The sequence below is a fragment of the Carcharodon carcharias genome, chromosome 6, assembly GCF_017639515.1.
Source record: "Carcharodon carcharias isolate sCarCar2 chromosome 6, sCarCar2.pri, whole genome shotgun sequence".
Taxonomy (NCBI): domain Eukaryota; kingdom Metazoa; phylum Chordata; class Chondrichthyes; order Lamniformes; family Lamnidae; genus Carcharodon; species Carcharodon carcharias.
Window position 1 is genome coordinate 149,105,139 of NC_054472.1, and position 21,087 is coordinate 149,126,225.

Here is a 21,087-nt window from a genome sequence, read left to right on the forward strand (position 1 = left end):
TGTCCTTTTAAAATACAACCTTGCATATTATGACTACATGGTGTTTATGGGAGGAATATAGTGCCGTGTTGGGCTTCTTATAATGTGAGATGCAATTTGAAAGTGGAGAAATAACACGTTCATTGATCCCGGTTTCTGCAAGTTAATTTCAGAGCCTTTGGGAAAGGGTTCCGTATACCGGTGTTCATGTTGATTTGGGTCAGTTCTTCTTATGGGTCATGATGGATGTTTCTGCACTCAAGAACTGGTTTCAGACTATCTGGTAAGAGGTCAAGCATCAACTTAGTCTGGTTGGAAGACTTGCCAATCCAGTAATTTTTTTTCCTTTGCAGAAATCATACAATTGCCGAGCAGATTGCTCAAAAACAATATTATTCATCAACACGATGTTTACTTTTGGACAGTGAAATTACAGTTGCATTTAATTCTCAATTTTGTTCTGCTTCTTTCCTGTAGAGTTGGAGCTCTTGGATTGGCATCAGGAGTCCTCCTTGTAATTCTGCTCTTCTGCTTGTATAAAGTGTTCTGTCCAAAAACTTATGGCCAAGGTGGCCTTGCTCATGGGAGAAGGCGACGTGGAGAATTACCCTGTGATGACTATGGCTACTCTCCACCCATCAGTGAAACTTTGCCACTGATTTTGAAGGGACACTTAATGGTAAGCTAAGAGGAGGCGATGGCATTGTGGTATTGTTGCTGTACTAGTAACCTAGAGACCCAGGGTAATGCTTTGGGGAACACGGGTTTGAATCCCACCACGCCAGAAGTGGAATTTGAATTCAATAAAAATCTGGAATTAAAAGTCTAATGATGACCATGAAACCATTGTCGCTTGTTGTAAAAGCCCACCTGGTTCACCAATATCCTTCATGGAAAGAAATCTGTCATCCTTACCTGATCTGGCCTACATGTGACTCCAGACTCACAGCAAGACTCTTAACTGCTCTCTGAAATGGCCCAGCAAGCACTCAGTTGGATTAAACCACTACAAAGTCACAAGAAAGGAATGAAACTGGACGGACTACCCTGCATCGACCTAGGCACCGGAAACAACAAGGGCAATCTCAGCCCTGTCGACCCTCCAAACTCCTCCTTAGCAACATCTAGGGGCTAATGCCAAAATTGGGAGAACTGCCTCACAGACTAGTCAAGCAACAGCCTGACATAGTCATACTCATGGAATCATATCTTACAGATAATATCCCAAACACCACCATCGCCATCCCTAGGTATGTCCTGTTCCACCGGCAGGACAGAGGTGGTGGCACAGTGGTATACAGTCAGGAGGGATTTGCCCTGGGAGCCCTCAACATTGACTCCGGATCCCATGAAGTCTCATGGCATCAGGTCAAAAATGGACAAAGAAAGCACCTACTGCTTACCACATACCACCCTCCCTCAACTGATGAATCAGTGCTCTTCCATGTTGAACACCACTTGGAGGAAACACTGAGGGTGGCAAGGGCGCAGAATGTACTCTGCGAGCGGTACTTCAATATCCATCACCAAGAGTGGCATGGTAGCACCACTCCTGACCGAGCCGGTCAAGTCCTAAATGACATAGCTGCTAGACTGGGTCTGCGACAGGTGATGAGGGAACCAACAAGAGGGAAAAACATACTTCAGCCTCATCCTCACCAACCTGCCTGCCGCAGATGCATCTGTTCATGATGGTATCGGTAGGAGTGACCAGTCATTGTGGAGATAAAGCCCCGCCTTCACATTGAGGATACCCTTCATCGTGTTGTGTGGTACTACCATCGTGCTAAATGGCATAGATTTCAAATATATCTAGTAACTCAAGACTGGGCTTCTATGAGGCACTGTGGGCCATCAGCAGCAGCAGAATTGTATTTGAACACAATCTGTAGCCTCATGGCCTGGCATATCCCCCACTCTACCATTACCATCAAGCCAGGGCATCAACCCTGGTTCAATGAAGAGTGCAGGAGGGCATGCCAGGAGCAGCACCAGGCATTCCTAAAAATGAGTGTCACCCTGGTGGAGCTATAACACAGGACTACATGCGTGCCAAGCAGCATGAGCAGCAAGTGATAGACAAAGCTAAGTGATCCCACAATCAATGGATCAGATCTAAGCACTGCAGTCCTGCCAGACCCAATTGTCAATGGTGTGGACAATTAAACTCATTGGAGGAGGAGGCTCCACAAATATCCCTATCCTCAATGATGGAGGAGCCCAGCTCATCAGTGCAAAAGATAAGGTTAAAGCATTTGCCATGCGGATGATCCATCTCAGCCTCCTCCAGAGGTTCCCAGCATCACAGATGCCAGTCTTCAGCTAATTCAGTTCACTCCACATGATATCAAGAAACGGCTGAAGGCACTGGATACTCCAAAGGCTTTGGGCACTGGCAATATTTTGACAGTAGTACTGAAGACTTGTGCTCCAGAACTTGGCTCACCCTTAGCCAAGCTGTTCTCATACAGCCACAACACTGGCATCTACCTAGTTATGTTGTAAATTGCCCAGGTATGTCCTGTATGTAAAAAGCAGGACAAATCCAACCCGGCTAATTACTGCCCCATCAGCCTATTCTCGATCATCTTTAAAGTAATGGAAGGGGTTATCAACAGTGCTATCAAGTGGCAATTGCTTAGCAATAGCCTGCTCACTGATACTCAAGTTTGGGTTCTGTCAGGGCCACTCAGCTCCTGACCTTGCTACAGCCTTGGTTCAAACATGGGCAAAAGAGCTGAACTCCTGAGGTGAGGTGAGAGTGAATGCCCTTGACATCAGGGCCACATTTGACCGAGTGTGGCATCAAGGAGCCCTAGCAAAACTGGAGTCAGTGGGAATCGGGGAAAACTCTCTGCTGGTTGGAGTCATACCTAGCACAAAGGAAGGTGGTTGTGGTTGTTGGAGGTCAGTCATCTCAGCTCCAGGACATCACTGCAGGATGTCCTCAGCCCAACCATCTTCAGCTGCTTCATCAATGACCTTCCTTCCATCATAAGGTCAGAAGTGGGGATGTTTGCTGATGTCTGCATAATGTTCAGCATCATTCGTGACTCCTTAGATACTGAAGCAGTCCATGTCCAAATGCAGCAAGACATGGACAATATCCAGGCTTGGGCTGCCAAGTGGCAAGTAACATCGTGCCACACAAGTGTCAGGCAATGACCATCTCCAACAAGAGAGAATCCAACCATCGCCCCTTGATGTTTAATGGCATTACCATCACTAAATCCCTCAGTATCAACATCTTCGGGGTTACCATTGACTAGAAACTGAACTGGACTAGCCATATAAATACTGTGGCTATAAGAGCATGTCGGAGGCTAGGAACCATGCAATGAGTAACTCACCTCCTGACTCCCCAAAACCTGTCCATGTCAAGTCAGGAGTGTGTTGGAATACTCTCCACCTGCCTGGTTGAGTGCAGTGCCCACAACACTGAAGAAGCTTGACACCGTCCAGGTTAAAGCCCACTTGATTGGCACCACATCCACAAACATTCACTCCCTTCACCACCGACGCACAGTAGCAGCAGTGTGTACCATCTATAAGATGCACTGCAGGAATTCACCAAGACTCCTTTGACAACACCTTCCAAATCCCCAACCAGTACAATCTGGAAGGATAAGGGCAGCAGATAGATGGGAATACCACCAACTGGAAGTTCCCTTCCAAGTCACTCACCATCCTGACTTGGAAATATATCGCCTTTCCTTCGCTGTCGCTGGGTCAAAATCCAGGAACCCCCTAACAGCACTGTGGGTGTACCTACACCACACGGACTGCAGCGGTTCAAGAAGGCAGCTCACCACCACCTTCTCAAGGGCAACTAGGGATGGGCAATATTCACTGGCCCAGCCAGCAAAGCCCACATCCCATAAATGAATTAAAAAAAAAACATTTGGAAACTTGTATATTCCTCTATATTATATATCCTCTATATGCTCATGGCCAAACATTGTAACGGCTGCATAATTCTGAGGTGCAGAGGGATCAAGGTGTTCTAGTATGAGTCACAAAAAGTTAGTATGCAGGTACAGCAAGTAATTAAGAAGGCAAATGGAATGCTATCCTTTATTATGAGAGGGATTGAACATAAAAGTAAGGATGTTATGCATCAGTCATACAGGGCATTGGCGAGACTGCACCTCAAATACTGTTTGCAGTTTTGGTCCCCTTATTTAAGAAAAGATGTAAATGCATTGGAGGCAGGTCAAAGGAGGTTTACTAGATTGATACCTGGAATGAGTGGGTTGTCTTCCGAGGAAAGGTTGGACAGACTGGGCTTGTTTCCACTGGAGATTAGAAGAGTGAGGGATGATTTGATTGAAGTATACAAGGTCCTGAATGGCCATGACAAGGTCGACATCGAAAGAATGTTTCCTCTTGAGGGTGAGTCCAGAACTAGGGGACGCTGTTTTAAAATTAGGGGTCACCCTTTTAGTATAGAGATGAGGAGAATTTTTTTCTCCGAGGGTTGTGTGACTTTGGAATTCTCTGCCTCAGAAGCTGGTGGAGGCGGGGTCATTGAATATTTTTAAGGCAGAGGTAGATAATTCTTGTCAGGGAAGGGAAGCAATGGTTATCGAGATTAGATGGGAATGTGGAAATCGAAACACAAGTAGATCAACTATGACCTTATTGAATGGTGGAGCAGGCTCAAGGGGCTGAATGGTCTACTCCTGTTCATATTCCTTATGTTCTTATATAAGAAGCTCAACACCATCCAGGACAAAGCAGCCTGCTTGATTGGCTCCCCTTCCATCAGCTTCAACATCCGCACTTTCCACCACCACCACACAGTGGTAGCTATGTGTACTATCTACAAGATGTACTTCAGCAACTCACCAAGGCTCCTTTGACAGCACCTTCCAAACCCATGACTGATACCACCTAGGAGGACAAGGGCAGCAGATGCATGGGAATACCACCACTTGCATTTCCCCTCTAAGTCACTCACCATCCTGACTTGGAACTATATCACTGTTCCTTCACTGTCGCTGGGTCAAAATCCTGGAACTCCCTCCCAAACAGCATATTAAGAAGACAGCTCACTACCACTTTCTCAAGGGCTGTTAGGAATGGGCAATAAAAGTGCTGGCCTAGCTAGCAACAGCCACGCCTCGTGAAAGAACAAAAAAACAGTGTCATGTGGCAAACTTTTCCTACCCTACACACGGTGGGTTTCCTGGCGGGTGGGAGTGGGGATTCTAGTGAGAGCCAAAAAACTCGGAAACTCGCTGGCGTAAAAATAGTTTGCAATTCTCCTGATGGCGGGTTAATGGCAGGTCGGGTATCCCGCTGATTAGTGGTTTGAATACCATTTGCACACATTACCATCTCATATTACCATCTCATGAATGCTTATTAAATTAGCTTCGAGCCCAAATCATGTGCCGCCTTCCAATCTTGCGTCATGCCTATGGGAAATCACATCGGCTTGAATCTCATTTGAAAAAGATTGGCATGGACTGGTTGGATGGCACTTTGCTCACGACTTCACGAGGTGAGTGCAACATTCATAGCCTGCCTGCCGCAGCGCTTCACTGGTCTCTTGCAATGTCAGTGGAACACCACGATGCTGGGACTGTAGGGTTGGTCTGCTCACAATGCTGCCTCCCTAGTCACAAGGAGACCACTGTGCAGCAGTACTCAAGCAGGACTCAACATTCAGACAGAGACCAGCATTATGACTGGGGTGGGGAGTATAGGGAGTGGTCTGCTCCAGGCCAGTGCCACCATTGTCCTGAAGGACACCACTCTGTAGTGGTATTCAGACAGAGCTGAACACTCAGAGACCAACATTTCAACTGCGGGATGGGGCGGGGTAGGGGGGAAGATAAAAAGCATACTGGGCAAAGGAGCATGAAGGTTTTGTAAGAGGTTGGGGTGGGGAGGGGGGAAACACATAATCATCAATCAAGGCATGCAAGAGAGTATTAGATGATTATTTGAGTAGAAATAATGTGCAAGAGTACGGGGAAAAGGCAGGGCAATGGCACTAGGTCATAGTGCTCATTTGGAGAACCGGTGCAGACACGATGGGCCGAATGACGGCCTTCTGTGCTGTTAAAATTCTGTGATTCTGTGTTAGTGGGCAAAGGTTGCAGGAAGGCTTTGAAAGGGGTTGGGGAGAAGACAGTGTGGTCTTCAGTCATGAGGGCAATGGAGAAGTCCGAATGTCAAAGTCCTTGGTATGGGGCTTGGAGCCAGAGAGTAGAGACAGCCCTGGGCTTTGTGGACCTCACAGTCAAGAGTCAGAGAGTTGCAGTGGACCATGCTGCAGTGCTATTCATGGTGAGCATGGTGTACTCCAACTCCAGAGAGAGGCAAGGGCTGTGTGCTCAATTGGAATAATGCATAACTTGGTGTGCAGTGCTTTTTCACAGTCACTGTCCATGGGCTTGTTTTTCTCTGTACTGGGTTGCGGATGGAATGGTTATGGGAGGCACCTGCAGCCTTTGTTTTAAGTTGTCCTCGAAGGGGTTCTCCTCGGTAGGTGACCATGCACAGCCTCTAAATGGGGCATGGGCACACCGGTATTAATGGGCTCAGTGGGGAGGGAAGGAATTTCCACCACAACAACAATAGGTTCCAGTATTACTGGGGGAGGTTGAAGAATAACAGGAGAGAGCTCTACCTTCACTTTGTGAGGTTCCATGTAAATTTCTGGGACGTGGACAGGGAGAGAGCGAGTGTCGAAGCTGGCCTTGAAGTAATAGCGCAGAACAGCCGCCATCTTGCACTATCGCAATTTTGGCAGTTAAAAATCGAAAGTGGAAGTGAATCTGAACGGGAATGGTTTGAGGCAGTGTGGGAGAAGCGCAGTGCTGGACTAAGTCGCCCTTTCTGGGGACGCCCTCTAAATTGTTGGTGCCACAAGAATAAGCTGGAGTCTGAGCTGAGATAAAGGCAGAAGATCTCCCTGAGAAGATAGCCATTGGAACCCATGCCTTTTTTAGCACTGTCACAGGGATCTGTAGGAGTCTGTGGCTTAACATCAAAGTCACTGCATTTCAGCATTAACACATAGGTATATGAATATTTGGGAATGCAGGCAACTGTTAAGAAGGCACAGATGTAGCATATATGGCATCCTATCAATGGAGGACTGTCATGTGCTTTCCAGAATTAGCATTCATAACAGCCCAAAGGGCATCCAGTCATTAATCATTAACAACTTATTGTTGATTAATTAATTACTATTAACTATTAATTAATAAGATGGAGATAGATAGGTTCTTAAACAAAAACAGAATTACCTGGAAAAACTCAGCAGATATAGATAGGTTCTTGATTGGTATAGGGATCAAAGGTTACAGGGAGTTGGCAGGAGAATGGGGTTGAGAAACTTATCAGCCATGATTGAATGGCGGAGCAGACTCGATGGGCCGAATGGCCTAATTTCTGCTCCTATGTCTTATGGTCTAATTAGTATGCCAGATGAGAGGCGAGGTCCTGCATGTCATTCAAACCTTCTCCAATCACTCTGGGATTCAAACGTTAAATCTCAAGGATGGCATCTTGGTCACCTCAATGTGTCTGTTAGCACATCGGGTGCAAGGCTGCATCTATGACAAGGCTACTAGGGCAGAAACGTACTACAGTTGGTAATGGTGACAGATTGTGAGCTTCACTATCGTCATCCGTTGGTCATTAATCTGTCAATCTTTCATTTCAGAGAGAAGGATTAAGCAATTAGGGATCCAGGGCTCAATGTTGCCTTTTTGAACGTTCCAATTCAGTGGAGGAGAAAAAAGGAGGTGACATTGAGTGCAACTTCAGGAGAAGGCCCCACCTCAAGTCCAGGGTCAAGGGGAGCCACAGCAAGAACATGAGGGTCAGGTGGATAGACCCAGACAACAGAGACAACTCGCCAGACCTAGGGTATACTAAAGAAGACCCTCCTATTTAGAGATGAGTGAGAGAGAGTGCCACGTACATCTATGCTTGTCCCAAGCTCTGGTAGATCACATTTGCCACATTCTTCATGAAGACCTAATGCCCCATGGAGGGGGAGGCTATCCCCTGCCAGTGGCTTTAAAGATGACCGCTGCGTTCATTTTCTTTGTCTACAAGTCTTTCCGGGGATCCACAGGGAACTTGTGCAACACCTCACAGTCCACAACACACAGATGCATCAAGGAGGTCACAGATGGCCTCTACACCAAGGCACCTCATTATGTGAGGCTTGCTCTCGATGAAGATAGCCAGACTGCAAGATTCAACAGCTTTCTAGCTATCTTGGGCTTCCCAAGAGCGGAGAATGCAATCGACTGTACCCAAGTAACTAAGGGCTCCGTGGCCTAATGTTTTTCAATCGTAAAGGCTATCATCCCATCAATGTTCAACTGGTGTATGATCATCGGAAGCACATAATGCACGCTTGTGCCAGGTACCCTAGGAGTTGCCATGACTCATACACCCTGACATACTCCCAGGTGCCTCAGAATTTCGAAGGGCCTGAATGTCTAGCTCCTTGGTGATATGGGGTACCCACTGAAATGCTGGCTGATGACACCAGTGTATCGGCCTCAGAGTCGTTCAGAGAGATACAACACAGGCCACAGCTCCACACAGTCCCAAATTGAGCAGACCATTGGTATTCTGAAGATGGGCTTCAGATGTTTGGACTGCTCAGGTGGTGCACTACAGTACAATCCTTATAGGGTTTCCCACATCATCGCTGTGCATTGCACCCTTCACAACCTGGCATTGCAAAGAGATGATCCCTTGCCTGAGGGTGAAATGGAAGAGGAGGAGAGCTCCTCGGAGAATGAAAATCAGGAGATCCAGGAACCTTGAGGTTGATGAAAGTCATTTTGAACGCGACGATGCCATAGAGGAAGCAAGATGTGGGAGAAGTGCCCATGATACCTTAACTGCCACCAGATTCCAGGAGAAGTAAATTGAAGGGGAGATGGCCACGTTTCTCCTGGCCCTGAATGCCATTCCATTTCATTGAAAGGGATGTCCAACCTGTCACATCAAGAGCCGATTTAGCAACCACACTTGCACCTTTTAGCCTCACAATTCACAAGACCATGATCTCTAAGAAGGTCAGAGGTGCCCCCTGTTAGCGCTTGCTCTGGGAAGCGAGTTGCTGCTCAACAGCAAGAATGCTGCAAAAACTCATTTGAAGCAGTTGTCACCATATTTATGGGAAACTACAGCAGCCAGTGAGAAAAGGACATGGTTGGGGATGAAGGGATTGACTTATCAGGAACGGTTAAACAGATTAGGCCTTTATTCATTAGAGTTTAGAAGAATGAGGAGTGATCTTATTGAAATGTACAAGGTTCTGATATGGCTTCTCAGGGCAGATGGTAAGATGATGTTTCCACTAGTGGGAGAATCTCAAACTAGGGGACATAGTTACAGAATAATGGGGCACTCATTTAAAACTGAGATGCAAGGAATTTCTTCTCCCAGGAGGGTAGTGAATGTCTCGAATTCTCTACCCCAGAGAGTTGTGAAGGCTAGATCACAAAGTATTTAAAGAGACAGTAGGTAGATTATTGAAATATTGGGGAGTTGAGGGCTATGAGGAGCTGGCACGAAAGAGAAGTTGAGGCCTGGGGCAGATCAGCCATGATCTTATTGAATGGCAGGGCATGCTGAATGTCCTACTCCTCCTATTTTTTATGTCTTCTATATTACTAACCAAAGTTTTAGAGAATACAGTACCATACTAAATTAAAACACAGTACATGAATTGTTCCAAAAAACAGCCTCTAATAATTACACACTTCCTGTTGCATGGTTCACATCTTATTCAGATTAACTATTACACTCAACAGTGATAACCTTGCTTCTGTGTCATCCTCGCTATTGAATGCCCACAAGGCCACATTTATTGCTCAATCATAAAAAAAAACTGCTTTGTACAAATAACTATTGCGAAGTCTCTTCAGAGTGCATTAAGAATCAACTATGTAATGTGTTCTTGTGTAGGCCAGACCAACTCGAGGTGGAAAGTTTGCTTCTATGAAGGACATGAATGAACCATTTAGGTTTTTATAATAAGCTGGAAAATTACTTGATCATTTTTCATATTCCAGTGCACACAAATGACCAGGTTTATTGAATTCAGTTTCACAACTTGTTATAGTGGTTTTGATTTCATGACTTCTGAATTGCAAAGCTATGAGTATTCTCAACCAAAACCACTAGAATGTAAATTATTTTGAACAAATTTTATATGGATAAATCAGTCCTTTGTGGAGGTGTGATGTTGTGTCACTTAAACCCATTGACCTAATTTCTTATGGTAAATTTCCCAGGTTTTGGATTGTGTTACCAATAGTATCACAGCGCAGTCCTGAATGACTGTTATTACAATTTAAGAGCTGACTATTGAACTGAAGTGATAACAGAAAATGCTCAGCAGGTCAGGCAGAATCTGTGAAGAAATAAACAGAGTTAATGTTTTGGGTCTTTCTCTACACATTACCTAACTTGCTGAGAACTTGCAGCATTTTCTGTTTTTATTTCAGATTTCCAGCATCCACAATATTTTGCTTTTGTTTTAAAGTTGGTGTCTACTAAAGATCCTTTCAAGAAGAAAACCATTCTTGACTATTCCTCAGCAGTCCACATTTCATTGTTTAGTGTGCTATTTTGCATAGGTGTGCAATCTAGTATTCGCCAGTCAAAGACTGAAGTATGAAAATGATTAGAACTTTCTGTGTATGTATTAATCCTGTAGCCATCATCCTATACACCACCACTGGTTACAGCCTTAGTGGCATGGGTAACAAATGCTGGCCTAGCCAGCGGCACCCACATTCTGTGAAAGAATGACAAGGCATATAAAATTTTCTTAAATGCATCTTATTAATTTTTTTATCTAGGATATTGAATGCTTAGCCAGTGATGGGATGTTGTTGGTCAGCTGCTGCTTGTCTGGACAAATCAGAGTGTGGGATGCACAGACTGGTGATTGTCTGACTGTCATACCAAACCCAGGGTAAAATATTCATTCATTCACTCATTCCAATTGTTTTATTGCATACCTGGAACAATATCCTCTCATTTTTCTTTCGAATCTTCTTGTGTTTAGGCAGTCCTGAATTCATTTTTCTGTAACACATAAGCTAGGTATGAGACAGTGGCCGGGATTTTATGGCCCCATCGTGGGTGGCACCCGTCGGTGGTGAGGTGGGGCCCCCGGAGGATCACGGCGGCGGGCGGGTGCGGAAAATCCCACCGAATGTAATTTTGCTGTTAGATTTATCAATCTTATCAAATTGCTTACTGCAGTGAAGAGTTGAAATGCAAGAAGAAACAAGTTAAAAATCAAGACATTTGTAATATGGTTAGATGACGAGGGGTGGGAAGAGGCTCCTGCGGAGCATAAACTGGACCATTTCGACTGAATGATCTGTCTTTGTATTGTGCATTCTATGTAATGTCTAAATACGCCCATTGATATTGATAGGAGTTTCGTGATTTTCCTCTTCTCAGAGCTGTGGTGTTGAGGTCAGTTATTAGGCCTAAACTAATCCTGCAACTACAACAAATAATTCAGAAGATCAGAAATTAAACCTGGGCACTTCTGGTCGATGTGGTTCAGTCACACAGTTTTTACCAACTGAGAGACTAAAAGAGCTATACACAACTTTTTAGAATTGTAACATTTTTCATTTGTTGCAGCATACTTCAATCTACCCTTAGATTGTCCTTCCAATTTGAACTATATGGAAGTTCAACTAGATTATTAAAAATTATAGCAAATAATTATGAAAATAACTCTCAATCCATATGACCTGCCGCAAAAAATAGATTGGACTATTTAATGACTAAATTATGTTAGCATCTCATGATTTTGAAATGGGTTAAAATAAGACATGAAATTAAAAAGTATTCTCTGTGAAAACTTTACATTCTATGTAGAAAGTTTGTTCAGACTTTTGTGTTCTGAAATGCAGTCTATTAGAAATTGCTCTACAGTTTACTTGGTCTTTTCCATCCACTTTTAGGCAATGGAGGGATAGCAGCAGTTGCTATGAGTGGCAGGAGAGCTGGGAGTATATATCAGATCCTGAGAATGGAACAGATGATTCATTTGAGAACGAGCACAACGTCCGGAGGAGAATGACGCCTACGCAACCTATTCTGTTCACCGATCAGCCAGACTTATCTGGGTTAATAGACACCAACTTTGCAGAGCAGATTAAAGAGGAAGATACAGTTTCCAGACAGCGGACTGTCTCTGAACATTCACAAGAGACTGGCTATGACTATGGCAGAGCTTATGATAAAGCATACGAGGATCATAAAATGTTGAATGTACAGAACCTGAGGTGTTACCCATCTCCCCCAACACTTTTGAGGTGTTCTCAAACATCTGTGAACCTCAAATCACATGGCTGGGATGGGGGCTGCAACCACAGGAGGCGGAGTTTAGGGGATGAGCCACTTCCTGTGTTTGAGAAGACCTCCCCCATTCCTATGTGGGTTGGAGACTGCGAATGCTCTGTCTGGAGTCTTGGCATACAGGGTAACCTGATTGTAGCAGGAAGAAGCAGTGGACGACTTGAGGTAATAATTTTATTAATCTCAGCTTTTTTGGAATTTTCAGTGAATCCATAAGTATATTTGAAAATTATGAAACCACCATTTAGAAAGTGAATTTAGAGAAAAGACCAGCTGTCCATCAAAGCTCATCCCTCTAGTATATTAACTGTTTAATCACAACAGAGATGCAAAGGTAAAATCCCAGTGAGCATCATCTATCCAGAAAGGTGCAAAAATCTCCCCTCTCACTCCCATTGCAGTTTCTTAAATTGTTCCCAAGAGTTTGGCTCCACTATTCAGATGGAAATCCATGAGTAACTTCTTGTGTGAGCAGGAAGTCTTAGACATCAGCCTGATCTTTGCCTTTTGATAGTTTGAGCGTGCTCCTTCATTACATTTAACTACAATTTAAATGACTTTATTATTTTTGGCTCTTTGCTAATCTGGTGGATTGTCACAGAGATTTTCATTTTCTTAATTTCCATTTTATCTCCTGCTCTGAAGTTATTTGGCATACTTTAAAGTAATAAGTCCAATTTCCTTTATAGAGAGAAAAATCAATCAGAACTAGTAACTGCTGAATGTCTTCTGCTGGAATGCGCTTGTGTGAATGTTGGGAAGAAGAGGTTGGGTTTACACGTAATGTTCTACTGTAAGGAAATATCTTGCTTATGCTTACAGTCTCAGCTTAAAATTTGAAAACGACCAATTGGCTGAGGTAAAAGGGTTTGTCCAATGTCATTGGAACTCTACATGCAACACAGGTCAGCAACTAAAGGAAGATGGGAGAAAACTAAAGAGAGTTAAAAATAAACTCTGGGCCTATTTTCTACCTATTTTAAACCTATTGTTTAAACTATGACCAGACTTGCTGTTTAAAATGATATTGGCTCATTTCAGGTATGGGACGCTGCAGATGGAACCCTGCGCTGCAGTAACGAAGAGGGCTCATCTGGGATAACGGCACTGACTTTTGTCACAAACAGGTAATAAACTGGATTATATGCCATGAATTTACTGTGAATCTTTAGATAATATTTGATGTTTGTCCCATCAGTATATTGTGTAAGCAGTGTGCAACCCTATCAGTTCTCCAGCACAGACAGGTTTTGTTCCATAGTGTTGCAAATGCTGCAGTGTCTTGTGACATTTTAATGATCCAAGTTCAAGATGTGATGGTGCATCATGAAATATGAGCCATGTTTATCTGACTGCAGCAAAGCTTACAATCAGGCTCTTATTGAATGTTTTCCTTACTCAATTCATTACCTATCCATTTTGTGTTAAAATGAATACACTTGAATTTAAATAGCACCTTTAACAACATCATGGCATCCCAAAATGCTTCACTGTTGATGAAGTAGTTTTGAAAATGTAGTCACTGCTGTAATATAGTGAAAGATGTACAAACCTGTGTTAGAATCAGGAGGATTTTGAAAAAAAACTTAATGTTATTTTGGCCAAAAGGTGAAAGCAGTCACTAAATGGATGCAGTGCTAATAAGACTAGCCTGTTTTTAGCTCACAATTTTGGTATTAACCAATGTTCCCTCTAACTTCTGTTTGCTATGTGCAGCTGACTTGTTGCACTGCATGGTTTAGGGGAGAAGGGATATCCTGTATCAACAGTGGGGTGGGGGTGATGATGGTGGGAAGAAGGAAGAATGCAACCATGTTGTCCTGTCACTGTCTCCTATAGCAGCTGGTGCTGCTCTGTCTGGCATCATCTCCTCCTTCCATTCCTCTTCCAGAACAAGGGAACCCCTAACAAGATGCCCATTACCAAGCACTCCCTTTCTCCTGGTGACCCCTATGAGGTGACAAATAACTTAGAGTAGCACAGCACTTAATCCTTTAGATGAAATCCTCGGAGAGTTTGCAGGATAAATGTTGTTTCTCTATTGGTGAAGTCTTGACAAAATGTCCCAGAAGTCTCCCAATGTGTTTCAAAAGTTCTCTTCACAGCTTCAGCAGCGATGAATGTGAAATGGTGAGTATTCCTTTAAGTCAACTTGAAGTGGACGTCTCTGTTGTGTTTACTCCCAAACAGCAAGTCACTTTTAGGAGAGGGCATTAGTTGAAGCACTAGCCTCCAAAATGCCATGAAAACTTTTTAATCAAGGCTAGCAGGCATTTTAAGGAGCAGTCGGCTGGTTAATAAGCCTTCTGGGTGGCCATTCCTAGCTTTGATTTCAATTCCTTTACCAAGATGGTGTCTTGACTTTATGGGCAATACCAGCATTGCAGCTTAAGATCCCATCTTGATCACCTTGAAGGCTCTTTAGCAGCTTAAAGTATTCTGTGAAAATTGCCCACTCCTTTTTATATTTGAATAGCACCTAATCTCAAATTTCAGAAATGTTTCAAAGTGTAGGCAAAAATGGCAAGTATATTGGATACAGCAAAATCTATATTTACCCACTTTAGAACCCTAAAGACAGAAATTTCTCAACCTTCTCTTTCTCAGCTAGAACATGCTGAGTTAAAATAATCTTTCACCATAATCCAATCCTCTCAATCATATTGGTCGCTCCCTTTTGTACCTCTCAACAGTCGCAATATCCTTTTTGTATTGTGGCAACCTGAACCGTACGCAGTATTCTAAGTCCAGTTGCAGCAATGATTTATAATGTGGCAGGATTACCTCACTATCTCTATTCCATATATACCTTTCAGTACATCCTAACTTCTGATTTGCCATCCTCACTGCGATAGCTGCAATTTATTGTTAAGAAGGACTCCTGGAACTCTTCGTTTTTCATGTATATTATATTTCCATTTAAGTTATGATGATCCGGTGAGGCATCAGTAAGTTTTTGTTTAAAGTACACCATGTTTAAATCCCAGTTAAGAGAACAATGCCACAAGATTCCACAGTTTTAAACAAATAAAATGAACTTTACAAAGTCAGAAAAACAAAACAATTTGCTATATCTCTCTTACACTCTAACATTCAGAATTAACATGAGGTAAATGTGAATTAACAGGCAAACTATGGTCGAACCATACTGCACATTTAATGAAAGGTGCGACCAAGACAGATCCCACAGATTTTTCATCATCCCACCCAGATGCCAGTGACCACTGAGGGTCATAAAATCTCTTTAAAGTTCTTGTCTCCCTCATGAGGGATTTCATTTCTTCACTTTAGAAAATGTAGCCCCTGAATTCCCTTGAAAGCCGCTCTGATTCGAACTGCTCTTCTCCCAATGGTTCAGCCTCTTCTCCTGAGAATGCGTTCCAGAAGATTCACAAAGCCGCACTCCTGCCTCTAATTACCAGCACAATTCCATCTCTTTTACAGACCCCTAGATTCACTAAGCTGACACTGCCCCTGTGTTTCTCCAAACTCCAGTCTCCTAATTGCACCAGCTATAAATGGCTCCCAGGACTTCTCTTGAGCCCTACTCCTCTCTAGCACAGAACCAGTGACTTTCTGCCACCTTCTCAGTTCTCCAGGACTTCTCCTGAGCCCTAGCTGCACCGACCAGCTCCCGGGGCTTCTCTGTGAGCTGCAAACCACAAGGTCCAGTCTGGAACCTCTTCCCTTGCTGCAGAACACATCTCTCCCAGCAAACACACCAAAAAATTGAAACCAGAGAATTTTCTTAAGCTCCACACATCTCCATTGTAACGTAACCTTTCAAGGTTTACTGAATTATTTTAAACTAATTTAGCTCTAACCCCCAAAACAAAACCTCTCTCTGGACTGCACTCCTTTGCAAGCAATGTAGACATCATGTCTCCAGCTAAGAAAGCCCACCTGCTGTTTTATGGCTCTTATCTTTTGAGCTGTTAACCCCTTAAGTCAGTATGGCCCCAAACTTTTAAGTGTAGTAATCTTCAAGCTGCTCTAGTTGCATTTATCCCATTTTCTACAGTTAAACTTTAATCCTCCCAGAACTAAACATTACCTCTAAAATATTAACATGAAACATAAACTAGATATTCGTAACAAAGTAATAGCTCCCCATGGATTTTTTGTCCTACTTTGCATTTCTAAACATTGACGTTCATGTTCCTGTCTTCCCAATTCCCAAGTATATTCAGTTCCTCCTGTAATTTATCCTGTTCAGCTTTGCAGTATCCTACCTTCATTAGCTTTGTAGCATCTCCAGATTTAGTCATTGTGCTTGTGACTCCTCAACTTCACTGGTAACATTCTCCCAAGATGATGACAATTCCTGTGTCACTACCTTCTGGGTTTAGTTGAGGAACCAACTGCATGTCCATTATTAAATATTTCCACTGATTCCTGCTTTCTTTATTTTCAGTAGAAGCCTTTCCAGGGGAACTGTATCAAAGGCCTTACTGAAATCTAAGTGTACCACATCCACTGCTTTACCCCTATCAAGCTCCTTCAGAGGTCAATGTGTATGAAGTAGTTGTTTTTTTAACTTCTACATTTAACTGCTTTGATCTCAGCTTTAACATTAATATTTTGCTTCCGTGTGGTGTATCTTAACTTGCAGCTTTTCTTATAAATTCTTCAAAGTGTTCTTTTTGCTCAGTTACTTCTGCCATTTTATCCTTCCATTGTTTAAAAATCAACTCTCCTGATATCTGAAGTAATATATTTAATTCCAACCTCTAATGTGTTGCTCGCATATTCACTATTCAACTTTGACCTGCTGCCTTCCACAGACATTACTAGCTATAACATGACTAAGATTACCCCAGTCTAACACAACTGCTATTTTGTATGGTAACTAGCTGTGGGTTTTTTTTACTTCAAATTGCGTACAGACTACTTCAAAGTATTTACAAGCTTTAATCCTCACCAACCCTGTTAACACAGCTATGATAGTTACATTGTGCCATAAAATGGGGTAGGGTGGAAATAAGTGGTATAATTATCATGGAATCAGATGGGCCACTATGCAGACATATAATTGATGTTACCGAACCAGAACATGGTAATTACTATGCGTATATACATACTTAAGATATCTGTGTTCAATAATGTAACACGGCTTTCTCTTACAGAATCGTTGCTGCAAGATTGAATGGCTCCTTAGATTTCTATCGTCTAGACACCGATAAAACCTTTAACCAGCTGCAGTACCGAGGTAGGTCAAATAATTTATTTGAAATGGATATTTCTCTCCTGTTCCTGATCCTCTTCTCCTGAAGTTAGCATGGCTCTGTATCTTTTCCAAGATACTATTTTCCAGTGTTAGCTGTTGGCTGTGTGCACATCCTGAGTATGTTGCCATCAGATAAAGCATAAAACTAGGTGATACCTGACTGATGATTAGGAAAAAAATGGACCAATTATTCCTATTTACTAAATGCTGCCAACAGCACATTGACATGTAACACACTTTCAAAATCACATTCCTTAGAAGTTCTCTCAGCATTTCTTAAATCAGTGTTCTAAATAGCTATCAACACAAAATCTGCATCTTACAGAATATAAGCCTGATCAGCAATTAAATGAAACCTTTAAAAAATGATTAAAATTGTTTAAAAAACCCAGTGAACACTGGTTTCCTTGAAGTCTCCTCCAACTCTGTATCCCGCTGGCACCTCTCTTTTACAAGCCTGTTCTCCTGTGTGTCCTTCCAATCTCCAGTTCTGTGAATGGGGCAGAGACATCAATCATTATTTTGCTATTATGTGGGATCCCCTTTATAAATTTCTATGCCTTGCATGTCTCTCTGTACTTTTAAAAGCCTCATTAAACCTATCTTTCAAATGTGCCTTTGACCATTTCCTCCAATATTATGGTTAAACTGCTGCTCGATGTATAAAACCTCCGTCCAACTGGTTTGAAAAGGAATTTGAGATATGTTTCTATGTTAAAGTTGCTATGTATGTGCAAGTTGTTAAATCACTTTTTGTTCCATACTTGGAACACTGACTCTGTAGTCTGGCTTCATGTTCAGGAACACCCAACAGGTCCACCATCCCGTCATCACCAGTCTTCAACAATGATGATATCATAGTTTGTCAATTAACCCACATGGTTCCTTGTGCACACCAAAAGCCCATCACAGTTCTGAAAGCAGCTGCTGGCAGAGTGGTCACAGGGAGTCAAGACTACACACTGAGAGTGAGTATAATTTAATTACATTTAAAATGATATTATTAGCTTAGTGATACTATCATATTTGGGTGAAGGTTTTTATTTACAGGACTGGTGTACATCATTTGGTCTGACATCCTTATATAGCACTGAAGAAGTGCTGTGTTGTGAGTTGCCGTGTGCTATGATAACAGTCTGGTCTGCCCGTTCAGATCAACATTAAAAGGCACAGTGTGGAGACAGCAGAGTTGGCAAGCTGGGAGGATGGGATCAAATAAGCTGAAAGGATGCCTCTATCCAAACATGTTTTGTGAACAGTAAACAATTCCAATCAATGGCCATCAGCCTGAAACGTTAACTCTGATTCTTTCTCCACAGATGCTGTCTGATCTCCTGAGTATTTTATTTTCAACATTTCTGTTTTTATTTCAGATTTCTAGCATCCACAGTATTTTGCCTTTGTTTTTTTTGTGATCTGGTTGGGAATTTAAATTAAGAAATGTAGATAGAAAGAAATGTAACCTGTCAATATCATGGAGAAAGAAAAGGTTAATCTTCTGAGTGCCAGTTCAAATGAAGAGACTCATCAGAAATATCAACCTTTTTTTTCTTACACAGCTGGTCAATCAGCATGTGAATTTCTGAAATGTTCTGCCTTGCCGAGAAAAAACTGCACTTCTTGACTTAAATGGACGTCTAGAACCTGAAGATGCCAGGTTGTCCAATGAAAGCCCTTTCTCCATGCTGAAGTCCATTTTATCACTAACAAGGAAATCCTGAGAATGGGACATTACCTGGAGGCAGAATATGAGAATTTGCTCTTGCCTATCCAGGGTTTAGTGCCAATTTTGACTGGTGTGCAAAGATAAGCAGATGCTGCTGAAGATCTTAACCTCCAACTAGCAACTTGACTGTGAATGGTCAACATCCATATTGTAGTTAGGCAGATGATACTTGCACATTTTATGGTGTGTTGTGTTCCATATTGTTTTGCTAGTAAGAGACTCATGTTACCTCCTGCCCACCTTACAGTTAAGTATTGGAGTTTGTGAAATCGAGGTGCCTTCAACCTTACTAGCAATTGAAGTTCAGATCCAAATAAACACTCTGGCAGAATTTTAACCTACAGGGTAGGGTATGGGTTCTGGTGTGTGCATGGGGTTAAAGTTTCAGAAATACCGACGTGACATGATCCCACTCACTTCAGCATTTAGCCACTGACATTTTGAGGCGTGTGGCAACCCCCAGTGGGGGTTTCAAGTCTCATATTTAAACATTAACTATATTTAAAAGGCTATTGAAAACACATTTAACACTACATTCTAGTTCTAAAAGCCAATGCATGTATTTGTTGAGCTGTCTGAAACTTGCTAAGATCAACAAGTCAAGAGCACATTGGAGATTGAATGCTCTGTGAATGACTAGAAAACCTTTAAATATAGAAACGGGACAACAGCTTCATTGTCAAGGTGAAAGGCTTTTGCTCACAAAACATGTTCTGAGGATGTGTTTGTAGTGCTTTAGTTTTGGAGGATAGTTCTCAATCTTGGGCATAACTTAATCTACGCTTCCCTGCTTTAAGCCTTCGTTGCTGAATGGGATCAGCTTGTGCAGCTCTCCCTTGGACCACTGATGAGGAACAGAAAAAGTGGCATCAATAACATCACCTGAAGCAGCAATCGCTGCCTTCTGCTCAGCTGCCTGCCAGTCCATAAGATAAATAGATGGGGTGACAACAAAGCTCCTGCTTGAATGATATGAAAACATCAGTGCAGATTATACAGGCAAGGGATCATATTCCTCAGCATGACTAAGCAGCAGTGACTTAGACTTTGACAGCAGGTTATTGCTGGCAGCTACAGCCTCCTGGAACCAAAGCCTCCTTCCAAGTGGTCCAGTTGGGTGTATATTTCCAGTTGCTGTCAAAGTGACTACCAGCCTGGATTTCTTCACTGTCGGATCCTTCCTGATGCTATTTCCAGGATTTCACAATTGCATCTCCCAGGTGACCGATGCTATGTTTGCCAGGGCCACCAATTACATTCACTTTGCCACTGACGAGCCCAGTCATAATTAGAGGGTGCTCAGATTTGCTTCAGTGACTTGATTCCCAGAGAGTCATAGACTGTATACATGTGGCAATCAAGGCACCTTCAGATCAACCATCAGTCGTCGAGAGAAGCTGTCCCTCACTTCGAAAAGAATGTCCACTCAGGATTGCAAGTCTTTCCCATGGGTTTTCATGTGACTGAACAAGCAATTCTTGACCCACAGATCTTTGAGCACATGGGACAGGATGATCCACAAGGTAGTGGGATCTGGAGTGCAGGATTTGCTTCCTTTCCTTTTCTTCTCTGTCACTGCTGTGACTCATCATTATGATGTTGCAACTCAAAGCATTCTGCAGCTTGATAAACACATTGTCACCATTTTGAACAATTGGTCACAAGCTTCTCCCAGTTATTATTGTCAATGCTGCTGCACCTGGGGAGTTTCAGAATATCTTTGAAACATTTTTTGCCCTCCTCTGGTTTGCTGGCCACTTGAGAGTTGAGAAAACAA

At 42.8% G+C, this 21,087-nt stretch overlaps 1 protein-coding gene across 2 annotated transcripts in view; it reads left to right on the plus strand.

The window, feature by feature from the left end:
- Positions 1-21,087, plus strand: part of LOC121278999 (SREBF chaperone) — a 203,855-nt gene that overhangs the window by 158,886 nt on the left and 23,882 nt on the right. For both annotated transcript variants that reach the window (XM_041189711.1, XM_041189710.1), the window contains 6 exons: positions 457-658; positions 10,833-10,948; positions 11,961-12,522; positions 13,399-13,484; positions 17,484-17,566; positions 18,386-18,552. In XM_041189711.1, the coding sequence (XP_041045645.1) occupies positions 457-658; positions 10,833-10,948; positions 11,961-12,522; positions 13,399-13,484; positions 17,484-17,566; positions 18,386-18,552 (1,216 nt within the window). The remainder of the gene's footprint in view (positions 1-456; positions 659-10,832; positions 10,949-11,960; positions 12,523-13,398; positions 13,485-17,483; positions 17,567-18,385; positions 18,553-21,087) is intronic.